The 20,577-nt window shown below is 33.1% G+C and overlaps 1 protein-coding gene across 3 annotated transcripts in view; it reads right to left on the bottom strand.

Annotated features, from left to right (window-relative positions):
- Positions 1-20,577, bottom strand: part of NBEA (neurobeachin) — a 360,491-nt gene that overhangs the window by 283,784 nt on the left and 56,130 nt on the right. For all 3 annotated transcript variants that reach the window (XM_087721296.1, XM_087721298.1, XM_087721299.1), the window contains exons 13-22: positions 19,660-19,828; positions 19,053-19,132; positions 14,829-14,891; positions 14,591-14,688; positions 12,346-12,438; positions 11,457-11,565; positions 10,209-10,290; positions 8,433-8,556; positions 7,449-7,641; positions 6,223-7,239 (exon numbers count right to left, since the gene is read on the bottom strand). In XM_087721296.1, the coding sequence (XP_087577422.1) occupies positions 6,223-7,239; positions 7,449-7,641; positions 8,433-8,556; positions 10,209-10,290; positions 11,457-11,565; positions 12,346-12,438; positions 14,591-14,688; positions 14,829-14,891; positions 19,053-19,132; positions 19,660-19,828 (2,028 nt within the window). The remainder of the gene's footprint in view (positions 1-6,222; positions 7,240-7,448; positions 7,642-8,432; positions 8,557-10,208; positions 10,291-11,456; positions 11,566-12,345; positions 12,439-14,590; positions 14,689-14,828; positions 14,892-19,052; positions 19,133-19,659; positions 19,829-20,577) is intronic.

Genomic DNA, 20,577 nt, shown 5'->3' with positions numbered 1-20,577 from the left:
CAGTATGTAAAACTTAAAAAAATGGAAAATCTAGAATTCTACCATCAGATAAAAACCAAGAATGTGAATTCTAGTCCTGCCTTAGACATGAAAAGCAGCTTGGTGACTCTGGACCCAGTCACAGTCTTTCAGTCAAACTCATCTCATAGGGTTTTTATTTGGGAAAACAGGAGGACAAAGAAGGATTAAATATGTTTGCTGCCTTGAGTTTTTTATAAAAAAATAATAAAGACAGGATGAAAAAATCTAAATATTTTTCATGACAAATCAGAGTAAGAAAACAGGAAACTGTGAGTCTTGTTCCATCTTAGGCCTAAAAGATGGCTGTGTGACTTTGGGACACTTATTCTCTCTCAGCCCAACTCATCTGTTGTCTTTGTGAGAACAATAGAGGAGGAAAGAGTATTAGTTGTGCTGGCTGGCTTGCATTATTTATGAAAATAATAAAAGTAAAAATTTTAAAAATCCCCCCAAAGTTTTTTTCTTCAGAGGATTAAATCAAGCTTCTATCAGGTCAGTATAGCTAGCACTACAGAATTCTTCTGTTAGATAATTTTGTTAAAGAAATTTTCTGTCAAATTATACAATAATACATTGATCAAAACTTGATTAATCAAGTCTAAAGCCAACTTGATACTCAGCTAATACTTTCTCTTGGATCATCCAATCTGCAGTTTCACATAAAGATTCAAAAATGTCTGTTTAGATGCCATCAAGCTGGTGTCAACTGTTTAGTGCTACAAAGATAAAACTTGTTCCAGAATGATCTGTCTTCAATCTGTCCTTTAAAATGTATTTAGATTTAAGAGAATTAGTTGCAAATTAGCTGAGTTGTGTTCTTTTTTTCAAGTGTTTGTTTTAAACTCCATTGTTTAGAAATCTATAAAGGCTGATCACAGACAATAATCACTGAGCACTGGCAATAATCAGTCAGGGTTTTATTTTATAATTCTATAGGTATAGAGCCCACCCCAGTATTTATTTCATTAGTGCAGTAGATTTGATAGTGTCTAAACTAGAGACAGGAGATCAATCAGAGAAAGAATCCAAAACTACTGCTGTCATATGCAATTATCTAGCAGCAATGTACAGTATCTCTAAAAATATGATCCATTTCTCTGAAGGGATTAAACTCTGATCTCAGATTTTGGAGCTGAAATGTCAACAAGGTACCAGAAAACAGTGCATTTTTCATCCAATCCACATCAAATTCATCCATGGTTGACCATATCCACATCAATATTGGTTCCCCTTGTTTTTAGTATACTCTTATAGTTAATTGTTGTTTTTTAGCTCAGAATGCACAATATATTCTGAGAATTACATCAAGAGCTTCTACATGCATTAACTAAGCTTTGACCCAAGTGAGAGAATTGGAGAACTTAGCGGTAGATTTCTGACCAGAAGTGACACTGGACATTAAGAGTTCCTACATGTAGAAGTAAATTAGGTAGCGCATACTAAGAGTCAGAAACATTATTTTAATCTCCCATAGTTTAAAATGGGATGTTTGGGGTATATAAAAGAACTATCAAACTACTCACAATTGCTTCATTTTATTGGAGAGTTCTGAGCATGGGCAGACTCGTCCACATATTTGTGGACCTATCTATATGTTGAAGTATTAAAAGTAAATCTTGCAATAAGTGGGAAATGATCACTATCAGGATAGAAAGCTGCTTTAAAATCAGTTCAACTGCTGGGCAATTCATTCGACAATATCAACAGCAGAGCCTTCAGAAATAGCATACAAATAAGGTATCTAAATTGTGAGGAACAATCAATATTCTACCCCTTACTTATGATTCTGTAATATGTATTAAAGCAGAATAACTGAAGCATCCTGATGTCCCTGAAAGGGATGGAGACCTATAAAACAGTATGTTGCCCTGTCCCTGATATTGAGTACAATAGACACTGTTTATGTTTGATGGTAGGTAGAAGCGGGAGAATTTAATGCCTTTGTATGAATGTAGAATTTAAAGGAATTGGATTTTAGATTTTTGGATTTTATTTAGCATTTATAGGCCGCCCTTTTCCCTGAGGGGACTCAGGGCGGCTTACAATAGTAAGGGAAGGCGAGTGAAAGACAAAATACAGAAAAAAAATGTGAGATAACTAAAAGGTACTAAAACACAACATTCACTCAGCATTCGGGAGGGGCAAGAAAATTTATCCCCAGGCCTGACGGGCTAGCCAGATCTTGAGGGCTGTGCGGAAGGCCTGGACTGTGGTCAGGGTACGAATCTCCACGGGGAGATTGTTCCATAGCGTCGGAGCAGCAACTGAGAAGGCTCTCCTCCGGGTGGTCGCCAGTCGGCACTGACTGGCGGATGGAATACGGAGGAGGCCCGCTCTATGCGATCTGATGGGACGCAGGGAGGTTATTGGCAGGAGGCGGTCTCTCAGATAGTCAGATCCACTACTATGGAGCGCTTTGTGGGTGGTAAGTAAGACCTTGAATTGCACCCGGAGATCTACAGGCAGCCAGCGCAGCTCGCGGAGGATAGGTGTTATGTGGGCGAACCGAGGTGCGCCCACAATCACTCGCGCGGCCGCGTTCTGTACTAGCTGAAGTCTCCGGGTGCTCTTCAAGGGCAGCCCCATGTAGAGCACATTGCAGTATTCCAGCTTAGAGATCACAAGGGCTCGAGTGACTGTCGTGAGAGCCTCCCGATTCAGGTAGGGCCGCAACTGGCGCACCAGGCGAACCTGGGCAAAACCTGGGAATCAGACAATAGCAGAAGCATCTCATAGTATTATAAAGTGTTACATTTACATCTATAAATATAGAATTTATATTGCATTATTTATCATTCCTATATAATATTTCTGTGGGCATGTAATTCAGGGGTCTTTTTTATTCTGGGGGCCAAAATCCCAATGATCAGTGAAGTTGCTTTGTTGTATTTATTTCCATTCTGATTGTTTAAAGTGGGGATTTTCACAACAAACAGATATTAATCATGCTGTGCCCCTTCTTCCCCAAAAAGTTAGCGATCCTTCTGAATTGTCAAACATTGAGCTGTTTGTTTAAATCTGAAAGGTCAAATTAAAGGTCAGTTTAACCAAACTCCATTCTTCAGTATTAATCTTTGTCCTTAAAATCCAGCAAAGGAAATTGTTTATAGGGCCTAGCAAGACAGATAAATCTCATCTTTTTTATATTGATTTATTGGATACATTATGGGCTATTATTTATTATTTTTATTTTGATCGTCACCTGTTAATACATGCATATTTTTAAAAGATTTTTTTTTCCATATACAACAAAGCAGCAAACATACTTCATGCACCTTCCTCCTCCTATTTCCCCCACAACAACAAGCCTGTGAAATGAATTGAGCTCAGACAGAGTGAGTGGCCCAAAATCATCTACCCAGTTTTTCATGCCTGAGCAGGGACTGGAAGTCAGAGTCTCCTGGTTTCTAGGCCACTTCCTTAACCACTATACAAACCACTAAAGCTCTTTTTTATGTACAACAGATCTTTAGCTTCCAATGTTTACTGAAGTCAAATAACCACTTCACTTAATGTAGAGGGGAATCAATAATAACATTGGTATTGATATAGCAATTTCAATTGTCAAACAAAATGCAGCATTTATCATATGCAATACTTTATTTACTTGTAATGTTCCACCACATAATATTAACAATGTATTGCAGTTGTAGACTGATGCTGAGAAAATACAGCTTTTAATATAAACTACTTAGCTCATGTCACATATTTCTGATCAAAGTTCATGAGAAGAAAAACAACAACCAGTAAGCAGATGGATGGACTGAATTATAATGATTAACAGTTGCACTATTGCACTGTTTCTCAATCTTAGCCATTTGAAGATATGTGGACTCTAACTCCCAGAAGTCCCCAGCCAGCCATACTCCCAGAAATGTTGGCTGCAGAATTCTGGAAGTTGAAGTCCATACATCTTGAAGCGATCAAGGTTGAGGAACACTGCACTATTGGAAGATCTGAAAGATCAGATCTTGGAAAAAATGTACTTATGTGGTTGCTAAGAGTAGACAAAGTTGATGACAGATAATCTATCCAGTTAAAAAGTATGACAGAAATTAATACAAAAAACTCCCAAATAAATCTCTATTGCATGTGCAAAATTCTGGGACTTTAAACTAATGGTTTTTGACTCATTGGCTAGAAACTGGAAACAAACTGACATTGGGTCCCTTTTGTTTTATCTCCAGGACCCATTGTGGGCAATTCTGCTTGGACAACCATTAATGATCTCATGCATCTGTTATTGGAAAACAGTGTTGACTCATTGGCTGCCAAGTTCTACCCCATTATTTAGATTGCACTCTATCAATTACATCTTCATACAAGTCCTCAAAACTCAAAGATGTGTGAGAAGACAGTATGTTGTGATAAAAAAATAAAGATTAGGATTGCTAAATTCCAGATTCAAATCCATTCTCAGCAGTAAAAGTTTCACTGAATTACTTTATGCCCGCTCTAACTCATAAGGTTTTGTTCTGAAGAGAAGATAGAAGATGAAATGCTAAGGGTGCCCTTAAACATCAAGAAAAAGGGAGAGATAATTAATCAATAAACAGTATATGGGAACATTCCAGTCAAGTGGAACAGCATCACTAAATTCTCTGCACTCGAGCCAAAGTTAAGATCCGGAAAAAACCTAACTTAAAAATGTTCTTCAGTTAAAAGAGAAGACTGAACAGAGGAAACCTTTGTGTAAATAAAGTGCCAATGAGAAATCACAGATGCTCATCTTAAATATCACATGTAATCTCAATAAAATATTTTTAGTAATTACACGGTTGATAATATTTGCTACATGAACAAGTGTAGGCATTGTAGATTTCATTAAGATTTATCCACCTGTTCCTCCAAAATTTAATCAATCACCTTGTTACATAGAAAAGAAGCATGAGCCACAATCATTTGAGAGCGAACATAAGGCACCTGAACTTTTTTGAATTTACCCATATAGCTAGATAGGGGGATAAATAAACATAGGTATATATTTTATATATGAATCTTCTGCATTTTATTTCTCATGCAGTATATTTTATAACAAATGATAATTGATATTCTAAAGTAGTTAAAAGTTTTCTTAAATTTTTGTTTATAAGTTGCCATATTATATGTAATGTCATTATCAGTTAAATTTTAAAATCAAGGTTTTCATTCAGTTGAGGAAAAACAGTTTTAATTATTGTACTGAGAAGCTTTTACACACAGAGAGTTTTTCTTTTCATTTGAAATGAGGGTGTGTGTCAAATTGGTTTATCTGTTGCCCTAACAGCAAAGAGATTTATAGAGAACACCTCATAAAAAATAATTTGAAAAAAGATGTCTAGATAAAGTATTTAAATATACATACTGTTTTAGTACTATGCAACACATATGTTTAATAGAAACTAACAGACATGCAAAATTCCATATTTAGAAAAGACAAAATCTTAATTACATATCTTTTAAATTATAAAACTGGTAAGTTATATCATCAGCTGTGGTCTCCCAGTCTTATCCAACTGTCTCTGGAAAGCAAGTTTAGAAGATCTAACAAATTTGGATATTGAAGCTCAGAGAAATAAAGCCACCCACAATAAGGCTGGCACATTGAAATGGATAAACCACCTTCCAAATTGCTAAATATTTAAACACAAAAATGCCCAAACCTTAGGGGAGCAGTTATTCAAACAATATTTGAGCAGCTGGACAGAGTAGATAAATATAGAAGGTTTAGCCAAATCCTTATGATGGACATACTTTTATTAGCACAGCCCCAGAGATAGAGGAATATAACACATATGTTACCTTAGTGTCAATTATATAAAGAGAGAGATCAGTGTCATGGACTAGATGCATGGCCTATTGTCACCCCTATATTATGTCATTTTAATGTACAGTATATGTCATTTGCTTTGTGGTCAGAATCCCAAAATTATATACAGTATAACCCTTTATTTGAACAAAACAATAGAATGTGTGGATTTGATTGGAATAAATTATAGGAGTGATATACAACTATGATGTGAATTTTATTTTACTTTTTTTACTGTACCATATGGTGGTGGTGGTTGTATTATTATTATTATTATTATTATTATTATTATTATTATTATTATGTATTTTACATTTTGTATTCTGGTCTGGCCTAGTGGTTAATTGATAAAGTATTATTACACATGTTTAACAATACAATACCTTTTATAAAATTATGTCTTAAAAACTTACTTGGGTTGTAGTTGTTGTCTGTATTTTTCTTATTTCCTTCCCTGCTTCTTTTCCATCATCAGACCTTTCTGTATCTGATATGATGCTCCCTCCATCCACATTTGATACAGTTTTCCCAGAGGACTCAGTTTCAAGCGTTGTAGCTGCCATTTCAGTATATTCTAATCCTTTAGAAGATGAAGCCAAGTCTCTTTCAGATAGTGAATCAATTGTATCAACAGAAGTATGAATTTTAAATTCCTTGTCTTCTATTATGCTTGAGCCACATGCTATATCAGTACTGCTAGACATATGAGAAAGAAGCCCAAGGTCATTATTCACACCAAGATGAATTTGAGTCTCTTGAATATTGGCAATAGTGATATGATTGCTAGACAGTTCAGGGAGCAGCTTCTCTTCTTGGCTAGATATTTTATCAAAGAGAAATGAGGTGCTGTTATGAGAAGGTTCGTCTTTATCATCAGCAAGTGTAATTAAAGGACCGTTGTCCTTTTCTTCACTTTTCTTAATTATGCCAACACTCCCATGAACATTGTTCTGAAGTTTTTCAACTGCAGCACTATATACATTGTCTAATAAAGATTCTACTTCCACAAGGGTACCATTTTCTCTGGTTACCAAAGTCTCTGGTGACAGATCCATATCATCCAACTTTACTTCTGTGGCTTCCACCTTTTCTGCTTTTATATCAACTAACAGATCATGAACCTCTACATGTACACCACTCCCGGGTCTATCTGCACTTCCAAGCACATCATCGCATACTTTTGTTGCTATGAGTAAATCTCTGGTATCTGTGCTGACTGGATAGTCTGTTTCACTTTCTGGACTTTGGCTTTGTGAAAGATCTTCAATTTCACGAATTTCCATTGCACCTTTTGCTCCAGTTGTCTGAGCTGAAAGGCCTGAGATAGTGCTCACATTCCCTTTTTTCCCCTTCTTGATATTCTCTTCTTCCTGTCTTTGGTATTCCTCATACATTTTTGCTAGGTACTCCTTGTGAGCTTCATAGGTAACCTTAATGCAAGGAAAACATAAAGTCAGAAAAAAATAGTAATGCTAATTCAATGTCAGAAAAAAGTAAAACAGCAATTTAACCAAATTAATAATGTTACTGAAAAAGTAATAATTCAGAAACAATTACAACATGCCATTTTGCATGGTGACCACAAGATGGTACTACAATTTATCTATGTCATAATATGAACTAAATATGGGAATCTTACCTTTGAATGTGCTATGGAAAGTGTATCAACCCAGACTCTCCATCCTCCCCATTCATATTTTATTGCATGATATAAAAGAATACGAAAGATGTTATACACCATCTCAGTAATTTTCTGTTCTTCAGAGTTCTTGGGATTAATATATCCCAAAGAAAACATCCAATCTTGCCATACTGAACACTGAAGTAAGCACCTAAAATAAAATAGTTACAGTAAGATTCCACAGCACTTGAACTGTTTAATTATACATACAGATAAAAAAAAACAGAGGCTTCCATTCTAAATGTTAATTTAAAAAAGTGTTTTGAGAAAATAAACCTCATTTGTAATAATGTAAACAATATATATTCATTACACCTTCAGAAATAGAAGAAAACAATGTTTAAAACTATGTTAAAATTATAACCCCCAGTAATGGAATCAGGATTCAGAATATTAGATGAAAAGAGACCTTTAACTTAACAGCAATTAATGTAGGCTTTCTATTTTTAACTTTATTTTTCACATCAAGAAAACAGGAAATGATATATTAAGAAAAATTATTCAGGAATAAATAAATAAAAGTGTGAAGAAGGACAATTTAGTAAAAATCTGTGCCCAAATGGGCGATTTGGAGATATAGTTATAACATCCTTAGAAGCGATATCTCTAAATGGTAGATCAAATATATATTTTTAAGAGTATTCAAAATCAAACACATCCAGATGATGCAAAGTTTAGGAAGCTGTAGGCACTGGCATCAAAAGCACTACTCACATACATTGCATATGCTGGGCCTCAGCATGAATGAAACCCCAGGGGACCTTGTGAAGGGGTACCCTGACTACTTTACCTTATGATGCAAAACAAAAACAAATAAATGAAATGTATTTTCCTCCTAATATGTATATGAATATGTGAGGATAATCACACAATACATTTTCTTATTTTGTGGTGTTTGTATAAGAATGGCTGCACAACTGAATGAGACAATTCTTTACATACCTTCTATTTTCACGGCTATTACTGAAAAGCTTGATCATATCTGATAAAAATAAACGCCGAACCTCCATGAGTTCTGTACTTGGTGCAGAATTCTTTAATAATGTGGCCACCACTTTCAGAATCACTTTAAAAGAGCAAATATATAATGTGCTTACACTTATTTTAATCACTGAAACACTGCAAACACCATCTGTTATAATTTTATTAACAGTGATTTTTAAATTTTTAAAAAAACAGACCTTCTTTAAAGGAAAGGAGTAGAAAAAACTACAGTATATCAAGTATAATTAATTTATTTTATGTCCAATTCACAGGGCAACAAACAATATCACAAAAATTAAAATCATAAAAACACAGAAACAATTATAAAGTATACATATAGGCAACTGAAAAATATTATTAATAAATACACAAACATTAACAGTGCAATCAGGTAACAGGGCCCCTAACACATTCAGAATCTCAGGCTTGGGCACATAGCCATAGAATTTTTAAATGCTTATGAAAATCTAATAGGGTCGGGCCATCCTCAGCTACAAAGATGCTCTCCATCCAACATCCCTTGCTTGATGGGACCTGTAGCATCTGTAATCAGCTAAACCAAACTGGATGGATAGAAACTATTAGGAGAAGATGGTGTCTTAGGTAACCTGGTCCAAAGCTATGTAGGGCTTTCAATATGACAATCAACACCTCGAATTGCACCTGGAAACACATGGCAATCAATGCAACTCCCACAGTAATGATGTTACATGTGCCATATAACTAGCATCATAAACTACCCATGCAGCTGTTTTTTGCATCAATGGATCTTTCTGAATGTTCTTCAAGGGCAAGCCGCATGTAGAGCATGTTGCAGTAATCCTAACAATTGGTAACACAGCATGAGTGACTATAAGCAAAGCCACCTGGTCCAAGAATGGACACAAATGGCACAGAAACTCTCCTAGCCATGGCTGCTACCTGCTCTTCAAGCAGGATATGCGAACTTAAGAGAATCGCGAGACTGTACACTAGGGCAATGTTTCCCCATTCAGTACCAAAGATAGAAGAACTTTGTTTCCAGATGGACAAAATACTCAAAGCCACTCCATTTGTTTGGATTGTGTCAGAGCCTATTGTGCCCCATCCAGTATCATATAACCTCCAGACCCTTCTTTACTTTGACTTATATCAGTCATAGTTCAAAGTTCATAGAAATCTCTGCATCGTGTGTTAGTTAATCCTTTCCTTCCATCATTTGTCCACCTCTGAATAAAAGGCAATATTGCACAGTATCAAAATATATCAATAAAAGGAAGAATCTTCTTCTTGTCTGTGTAATCTTGCTCTTTTTTGTGCTTTCGCAAACCTCTTGAAAAAGTTTACATGAGATGAAGAGATACAGTAAACAAAAACAAACAAATGAGAAATCCTCAGCTACCGTACAAAAGTTTCCTGCTTTTGCCAAAAAAAGAAAAGCAGGGTTATGGTAGCTCTGCTTCTTTTGTATATAGGTTGTAATGTCACAACACATATACCAAAGAAGCAGGGCTTTCATTGTGACACTGCTATTCTTCTTTCTTTCTGCTCCCCCTTGCCCTCTCTCCACCCAGGAATGCCAATGCAGATTAGTTTCCATTTTACATTCAATCAACAGTCATTCTCGAGCCAAAAAAATACTTTATAGTATGATAGAACCTGTGAATTGGCAATACTGTGGTATTCATTTGAGCTGGTAAAAAGTTTGAAATTTATGACAATCATTTCTCAAAATTAAAAAAGATAAGTTCTTACTTGGATTTTGAATTTTCACAGTAGAATCTGGTTCTGGATGTGGTTTATGAACAACTTGTGTGCATACTTGTTCAGTCAAAATCTATAACAGAAAAATTATTCCATTCACTCCAATCTTGGGTTTTCCCCCCCAAAAAAATTATCAAAATAGCAATAGCAGTTACAGCCCTCTCTAAGCGGTTTACAAAGTCGCCATATTGCCTCCAACAATTTGGGTCCACAGTTTACCCACCTCAGAAGGATGGAAGGCTGAGTCAACCTTCAGCCGAGTTAGATTTGAACTGCCAAATTGCAGTCAGCCAGCAGGCAGTCAGCAGAAGTAGCCTGCAGTACTGCACTCTAACCACTATACCACCACAGCTCATCCCAAAGATACTGTCTTCAGTACTGCATGTCATATACTGATAGTCTTATCCATTATCTCATATTTAAAGTAAAGTTACAATTCATTAATTATATTCCCACTCCTTTTTTTTGTCCCATTTTATCTCCCCAGTAAATGATACATGCATGCATAAATTGCACAAATATGTATTTTAACATATTTTCCTCCCAACTCATACAATTCTTAACTTTTTATTATTATTTCAAATTATGCCCCATCTTTGTTAGCCTTGCAAAAAAAAATTGTCTCAGAACATACATTTTAAAATGGATTCTAAAACATAACCATATTTCAATTGCTTGTACCCATTTAGCAGGTACAACTGAATTGTTCTACCATCTTTATTAAATTCAGGCTATTATGAATTTAAGCAAGAAGTAGTGCAACCCTTCTGTTTTGGACTTGGAAAAACCATTCTAAGTATTCTAGAAATGGTCTGAAATGGGCCAGGATAACCTCAGAAAAAGTTATTTCAAATATGCCAGAATTGGCTCAACGTAGCCAATCCTAGGGTTGGTCTACTTTCACAAGACTCAGAATGGCTCCAAAACTGAGATATCTATGTTGCTTCTTTCAGGATTGAAACGTTCAAAAGGCATCCTAGTCATTATATTTATAAAACAAAATCACAGAATAATAAGGAATAGTCCATTACTTTAAAAATGTTACACACTGAAAACAGACACAGAGAAAAGGTTTTATTTCTGCCACACTGTAATATTAATGTAAATTAATGATTAATAGAAATAAACAAACATTTTAATGGTGATAATCAACAGATTGAATCTACTAATTAATGAAAAAACCTTTTAAAACAATATTCTCACAAAGGGTATTTTAATAAAGAGATTAAAATAATATACCTCATACAGTGTGTTGTACGTTGTAATCGTCAAAGTATTGGTATGTAACATCAACCTCTCTCCAAGGAGAGTAAACAGACTATGTGTATGCATGATTTCAACTTTTCGCCTGAAGGACAAAAGTATGGAATGCACAAAAATTTAAGCAGATTTCTGTGACCAAAGATAATAATTAATATTCTGAAGCATCTTTCAATCTTGTGAGATTCCAATTACACATGATACAGTATATTTTATGCATATTTTTAACATATATATTGAAATAATATATTTTTTCATAACTACACAAATTATTTAAGAATCTGACTATCCACTACACAATTTTAGTACATAAATTGTTAGATCACAGCTACTGAAATATTTTGAATAAAAAAAATTGTGATCACATCTTTTGGAAATAAATGAAATAAATAGGACTCATAAAATAATAATTTATTTATTTTTTATTAATTAAATTTTTATGCCAATCCATCTCACTGATAGAGAGACTCTTGGTGACTTACAATATAATAAAAAGGTTTTAAAAAGGCAATACAAAACAATTAAAGAGAATTGGGTAGAAATCTAAAAGTAAAAGGATGAGCAACATGGGGGTGGGGCTCTTGTCTCTACCCTGTTAACCTTAGTCAAATTACTAACTAAGAAGAAATAAATATTCTAGTTTGGAGAAACTAGGTATAATAATTTAATAATGCTCATTGAAAGCAATGGGACAAATTAAGCATAACAATCCTGATTTCAATGGATACCTCAAAGTATGAACAAATCTAGCTCCAGTTTTCTGCAATCTGTTTAATAAGCAAAAAGGAAAAAATAAAAAGGCAATTATGTAACTAAACAAGTAAGAGGGTTTGAAATATCATATTAGAAACTGGAACACATTACTTACTTATGACCCAGATGTTTGAGAAAATATCCTAGCACCTTCAGAGCCTGAACCCAAATACTTTCACTTTTTGAAGCTAATAGTTTATAAATTACCCTGTGAAGGGAAGAAATATAAGAGAGTGTAAGCAAACCTCCTTAAAATGGTAAAACAAAATCAAGCTACTCTGCTTGTTCTGCTCATATTCAAAGTGTCGTATGTATGCTTTAAATTTGTGGAATATCTGCATCTCTGTCTGCTAATTCCAAACCATTTAATATTTACATGAAATTACCAAGTGAAATAATTGGAGGCTACATTATTTTCCAACTAATAATGGATGCAACTATTCCCCTTTTTATCTGAAACAGATGACGTACTAGTAGACTAGTGCCTGGACACAGTAATATGGGCAATATGGAGCCTTTGGACACCAATATGACCTGAATATGCACTTTTACCGCAAGTTCACATAGAAGCCTGAAAATGGCTGTCTGCTTCAGTGCATCACAAAGAGTGGCAGGGTTCACACTAGGATGAAGTCTGAAACAGTTTTTCCAAATTGTTTTCAAAATATATACAATCACTGCTTTGAAGTCACATGAGTTCCAGAGAAATATATAACAGAAAAGGGACATATGAATGACCAAATAGATGACACAGAGATAGACTAGAGGTGGTGCAAGGAACTCAGATGATCTCAATTGGCAATTTTAAGTCGATAATAAATTGATATTTTATGATTGACCATAACCAAGCATTCATTTTGTGCATAGGCAAACTGCTTACCCATAAGCAACTTAAAACATCTCTCAAGATTATAAATATGCCCATCTGTTTTATTTCTATACCAGCAAGTGGTATGATGTTCAGTCTTGTCAAGGCAAAGCTATTATAACAGAGGATTGTCAAGATAACTGCAGATCACAGAATTCTTCTAAAACTGGTTCATTATCCCCCAAACTGGGAAATGTGTTTTAGGGCAACCCTTTTCTACATCCCAAATCTGTACTGTTTGTTAAAACAAGCGGGATAAAGAAGATAACTTTATTTAAATTTACATAAGTTTGTATTAGTATGTGATACAAAAATTCCATAGAACACAACCTACAATACATGCATGGAAAAATGCATTAATCCTATATGGTTGATTTATTTGAGTTTTTAAAGCCTGCTTGTATTACTTTAAACTCCTCCTATTCTCCCGACATGAACAGGCCTGAGAAGTGGATTGGGCTGAGTGAGAGACCCAAAGTCACTCAGCTGACTTTCATGTCTAAGGCGGGACTACAACACATAGTCTCTTCTTTGAGGGTGACCAATCCATCTTTATGATTTGTTCATATAGAGAAAATGAACAAGGACCAAATTGCAAAATAAATATATAATGAAAAATTAATGGGTTGTGATGGTGAAGTATGAGAAAGCCATGGATGGTTTAATGAACAAAAACAATGTATAAAGCAATGTGTAATAAATAAATATTAATAATAAATAATAATTAATAATTATTATAATTATTTATTAATAATAATAAATAATTAATAATAAATAAATAATAAATAAACAAATGGAGGAAGAAAGTTCTACATGGTTTGTATGGTAGAAAGGAAGGCTGAACTGCAGCAAGTCTTGGTGATATAATCCAGGTTTATCACTTTCCTTTTTTTTTTTTGACTGACTACTTTTTATTCTTGTCTTGTGCTTTGCATAATGTTGCTTAGTCCTAAGGGCAATAGTATGATGAACATGTATGTATCAATATTGTATTCTTAATTTTAAAAAAATCTGCATTCTACAAGATCTAGCTAGTTCAACATCTATCTAAATACTAATTTCTATAGTATGTTTGTAATTTGTATACCATATTTGATTCATTAAAAAAAGAAAATTCAGAGACATTGGGAGTAAGGCAGTGAATTTAATACTCTGTTGTTGTTTTTGTTGTTATGATTTTTTAAAAATTTGAAATACATAAGCAGGTATGTTAAATATTCTGATCATTGAAATGATCAGAATATTTAACATACATAACCTTTAACATAACTTTTTTTTGAAAAAGTTGACTTTGCAATTTATGTCAAAAACAAGGGATTGTTTTTGTTTAAATACTGACCTCTCTTTCAATTTTGAATTGTATTTTCAATCTATTATAGCAACGTTAAATGCCAACATCCCCTCCCTTGTTCATAAGCATACTGTCATTGTCTGATTTATTCATCTACTAGAAAATGAGAGTTATGGAAATATTGTTTGTACTTAATCTTACCGTATTCCGTTTCTTTGATCAAAGGCAGGTATCATAGATGCTGGATGTTCAGACATTAAAGCCACTAGCAACTGAAGCACATCATGAATATTTTCATCCTATGTAACACATTATAATGTTAGAGAAATATTTATTTTATGAACTTTTTAAATTAATATTTCATTATGTGTAAGGATTTATATTCAGGTTCTCAGCTTGAAAGATCCCAGAAAATCAATATCATATATTACCAGCTTACCTCATGCATAGTTAGTAAGTAATTCAGTATACTTTGTAGTTCATCTTCTTTTACTCCTCGATCCTACAGAAATTGATTTAATAAACCATTAAATTTTACATTTAAAATTTTTCAGTGTTTACATTTTAATAACTTAACTGTCATATTATAAACATTAAAATGAAAAGTTTTTTAGTACAAGATTGGTAGCCAAGTGCCTGAATTATAACAACTGACTAAGATGGTATTGATTTTAAGAATGTGAACAAAAAACAACTTGAGTAAGAATATCAGACCCTAAGATATACAGCTCCTGTTTAATAGCAGAATGAAGCTTCCAGATTTTTAATAAAAATTATACTAGGCACAAGTTTTATATATTTGCTTTCTTTACAATCAAATAATTTGATGTAGGTTCCAGAGAAGTTAAAAATTAACTAAACTGCATTCTTCTACTATTTTCCTTTCAGATTCTTTGTAATTATGATATCTTTTCGGGCTAATGGTGTTTTTGTGGCCAAATGGTTTGTTAAAGGTTTTGGGGGCATATGAAAACAGTTGCAATTAAGCAGACAGCATCTATGGGATCTAACTTTATAGTTGTTTTGCCCACAGTCAAGAGTTTACTTCATTTTTAAGAGTATGAAATTAAGCCTACTAATTGCACAATATAAAACTATGTAATTGTTAAAGTTACATATAACAAAAAGGCAGGGCTATTTCATTGCTTGACTGCTTCAAATCACTTTATGTGAATTTCAGTTGACTACACATTTCACCCAAACAAAACATACATTCAACACTACTATGATATGCTTATCAGGAAAGAAATATTTAAGATTTTGGAATGACTTTCACACCCCCAGATTTAAATATTGTTGAAAATTTACAGCATGCTGCGCATGCAATGAACCCTAAAAAGAATTATGTAGGTTGGAATACTTCTGCAAGAAAAAGTATGGGAAAAATGTCCAAAAGAACTAACATAAATATTCTTAGCTGGTTACAGAAAATGTTTATTTCTGCGAAAGGAAGTGTCACAAAATATTGACTGGACGAATATCTAAACTTTTGTATATGCTACATTTGTTATTTTCCTGTTTTGAATCTGAAAACAACATAAATACTAAATATGTGCTCAAATGTATACATTTTATATTATATAGAGCTATGTAAGTTATGTTCACTTAGAAATTGGTGGAAAGATACAATTTGACTGGAACACCTACGCTTTGACATTCATTAGCAGATTTTTAAATTATATTTTCCCCTTCTACAACACCTTACAGTTATTATATCAACATTGTTATGTCATCATACCTGTACATGTATATAATATTTCGCTTCTATATTTACATAGTTCTATATATATTTATATATATTGTTTTTCGGCTTAATTAATTTTCTTGTTTTGCAGCCATTTGTACCAATTGTTCCAAATTTCATAATATTCCGATTCTTCTTTATCTTTTAATTTCAGTGTTAATTTGTCCATCTCTGCACAATCCAAAGTTTTTTTATCACTAATTCATCCGAGGGGGTATTATTTTGCTTCCAAATGCTATTTGCAATTGGGCAAATGCTATTCTAGCTGTAGTTAGCATATGTGTTAATATGTACTTAATTTTCTTTCTATATTTCCCTTTGATTATTCCCAGCAGAAAGATTTTGGGTTTGTATTTTATCTGTTCTCCTGTAATTTCTTGCACCCATTTCCAAATTTTTGTCCAATATTTTTGTGTTTCCGGGCAGGTCTACCATATGTGATAAAAAGTCCCTTGTACTTTTTTACACTTCCAGCAGGCCGGCTTCATGTTTGGGTACATTTTAGCCAATCTTGTTGGTGGTAAATGCCAACGATAAAACATTTTGTACATATTTTCTTTAAGTGCTGCTGATCGTGTTAGTTTATAATTTGTGTTCGAAATTCTTTCCCAATCCACTAAATCTATGTTGTAACCAAAGTTTTTGGTCCACGCTATCATGCAACCATTAACTTTTTCTTCTTCTAATGTTACTTCTAATAAATATTGTAAATTTTCATTATGAATTTATTTTCCGGGCCAATTAAAATTTTATCTATTTGTTGTAATTCTGTCTATATTCCATATTCTTTTACATCTTTTTTGTATCTTGATTGTAGTTGGAAATATGGTCACCAATCTATATTTATATTTTGCTCCTTTAATTCTGGATTTGTTTTCAAATTCTCTTGGCTATCTAAAATTTCACTATATCTAACCATTTTCGATAGATCTAGTGCATTGGGATGTGTCATGGCTTCCATAGTGGAAAGCCATGTCGGTATTTTCATGTAACGTTTTTCTCTAATTTTATTCCAGACCTGTATCAGTGCATCTCTAATGTAGTGTCTGTGGAAGTATTTTTGTTTCTTTTTACCCTCTTTCCATAGGAAAAAATGCCATCCCGTTTGCAAATCGTGGCCCTCTAATGTTAGTATTCTTTTATTTTTTAAATTTATCCAATCCCTGATCCATGTTAGTGCTGCTGCTTTGTAATAAAGCTCCCAGTCAGGAAGTCCCATACCACCTCTGCTTCAGTCATCCTGTAGAGCTTTCAACTTTATCCTGGCTTTCTTCCCTTGCCATATAAATTTTAATATAATCTTATTCAATTCAGTAAAAAAAAATCCTAATTTTATGGGGATTGTTTGAAATAAGTATAATAATCTGGGAAGTACATTCATTTTTATCGCTGCAATTTTCCCTAATAATGATAGTTGTAGTTTCTCCCATAATTCTAGACCTTTTTTTATTTGTTGCACTAATTTTGTATAATTATTTTCTTTTATAGTTGAGCACTTTGCAGTTAGCCATATTCCAAGATATTTAACTTTCTTTGTCACTTGCAGTCCTATTATTCTTTCGAATTCTTTATTTTGTTCTTCCTTCAAATATTTAGTTATCATTTTAGTCTTTTCTCTATTAATCCTTAACCCTGCTACATCTCCATATTTTCCTAATTCTTGCATTAAGCTATTTCTTCTTTCTAGCGGGTCTTCTATAATGAATACCAAATCATCTACAAAGGCCTGAATTTTATACTCCTCTTTTTAAATTTTAGTTCCTCTTATCTCCGAATTTTGTCTAATTCTTATGAAAAGACTTTCAAGCGTCAGGATAAAGAGCAGAGGTGATAGCGGGCAAGCTTTAACAATCAAATCAACATATAGATATAGATAAAGTTCAATAATATTATCAAATACAGCAGAATTCATTTTATATAGTTTCAAATGCATAACAGAAACTTCATACTAATGAATATGAAATCTTTCTTTGATGAAGACAGCTTGAAAATAGAGAAAGTGTGTCTCTTTTCAGTAGGAACCAGGTTGGTACATACATCCTCTTGGCAGAATGAATATACCAGTTTCTACTGAGAAATTTAATGATGAAGAGAATCTGAAGGAACAATTAAAGAAATTCTATATTAATCCACAACCACACTGGATAGAGATAGGCAAGTCAGGTAGCACCTCACTACTGACAGAAATAATATCCCCATTGATAAATAAGGACTAGGTTTTTTTTCCTTTTCTTCCTTGATTGTATATCAAGAAGTTAAAAGCATAGAGATTAAGTCTTTGCTACATTTTCTTAAAAATTATTGTTCAAAAACTTAGCAGCTGCACAGATGTGTGTAATGAGAATTCCAAAGGTTGTGATAAACTAGAGTTGAGAAGCATATTATTCAATATTAGGATCAATAATAGAATTAGTTGGGTTGTAGACATATAGTGTTTTAAGAATATTCTGTAAAAAAATGTGTAATGCCCTGAAGAATTATTCCAAATGGTTTGCATAATAAAATACAAAAGCATCTCCCAAAAAATATGTTAGTGTATATAACCAAAAATCAAAATTAAGTTCATTAAGACAAGACAGAAACAAACACACAAATAGAAAACACAGAAAAGTTCTAAATAGAATAATAAATAAGATTCATTTAGATTCAAGTTTAGATTCAATTTCATTCTCTCAGAAAAAAGAAGCAGGCAATGCTCCCACGTGCCAGCTGCTATGGCAGGTCAACAATGCCTAAATGAGAAAAGCAATCATAGAATGCATGCAGTTCACACCAATTTGTTGAGTTTTAGATTCCTGAACAGGGATCAAAGAACAAATTCATATATGTGATTTACAGAGACTACAAAGAACAACCCGAATCTGATTCCCCTTTTATTTAGATCTGGCAATGCCCATTAATCTTTAAATCTTAAGTTACCTTCAAAATAAGCTGCTTCAAAAATAGAAGCATGAATGCTCTCAGAGATATGATTTCCTTCTGGGATGGTCGAGGACCTTCTGAAATAAATGAGAAAGAGTTGCATGATTTCAGCTTAGGCAGTACGTATGTATGTACGTACGTACGTACGTACGTACATACATACATACATACATACATACATACATACATCTAACTAACCAACCAACCAACCAACCAACCAACATTTTACTAGTTATATATTGGAAAAAATCTTGTATGCAGATAACTTTCAACTTTTAAATCAAGCCAACACTGTATTTACTTATTGATTCAATAAATTAGGTTCATTTATTATTTTAAAGCATTTGTTTAATTTCATATTTTTCAATTGCAGTGGACTCTATATTAAATTGTAGAGGACTATCTGTTAGAAAAGACATATGTGTAGCAAAACAAGATCCTGGCCTATTAGAAGAAAATCCAATTGAATTCAACAGAATTTACTATCATGTAGAAACTTTTTTTTTGTTCAAAGTGCCCCACAAATAATTTCACACATTTATTTTGTGAACATGCATTTTATAAGTATTCATATCAAAACAATACATTTTTCTCTTATACTTACCCAAGCCTTTAGGAGTAATTCCACTGCTATCTGCAGGATTAGCCACCCAGTAGTAATATTTTAGTGTGTGCATTAGTTGTAATACTGTTCCTACTCTACGTATTGTATTGTAGATAGTAGCAGTACCAATGAATTCAGCAGATAAGTAGGTATATAGTGATAATTGAACCTAAAGAACATCATGAAAACATATGATGTTAATTTATCCAAGTTTTAATTATAGATTTGATGATAAACAAATAATCAAGGTAAGCAACATAATTAAAGCTTATCAATATTCATAACATAAACATGATAGGCCAGTATGAAATAATAAACTAAATTACAATAAAATGAGAAATGATGGGAAAATGCTATACAAGAACTGAGAACAAAATATACTGTAAGAATGGAACAATGTATTTGAAGAACATTTTATCCAGAAAATATTGTTACCAAATGTTTCAATAAACATATATATTCACTGTCACATGAAGTCGGAGTAAGGCCAAACTTATTTTATCCAGAGAGATTTCATATGAAAGGAAAATAAGATCTACTTCTAGTAATAGAAGGAACCAAAAGCTAAGATGCTCCAACTAATCTAAACAGTTGAGTTAGGTGAGGTAGGAAAAATAGTCTAGTTTTTACATTTTCATGTTTACTTTCTGATTGTAGCTTCCAAGCAATTTCATCTTTGCCAGGATTGATAATAATAAAGTTACACATTCCTCATATATATATATATATATATATATATATATATATATATATATATATATATATATATATATATATATATATATATATATAATCTGCTACTATGTCTACTATAATTACTGTATTAATAAACACTGTTAATTATAAAACAAGAAAAATTACAAGATGCAAATAAAGCATTAAAAATACATTAGTTTTTATTAATTTAAAAATACAAAT

Source organism: Thamnophis sirtalis, unplaced genomic scaffold (genome assembly GCF_051295495.1).
Source record: "Thamnophis sirtalis isolate CommonGarterSnake01/CBP01778 unplaced genomic scaffold, rThaSir2_p1.2 scaffold_8, whole genome shotgun sequence".
Classification (NCBI taxonomy): Eukaryota; Metazoa; Chordata; class Lepidosauria; order Squamata; family Natricidae; genus Thamnophis; species Thamnophis sirtalis.
The sequence above is the reverse complement of the archived record's forward strand: the minus strand, read 5'-3'. Positions and strand labels throughout refer to the sequence as shown.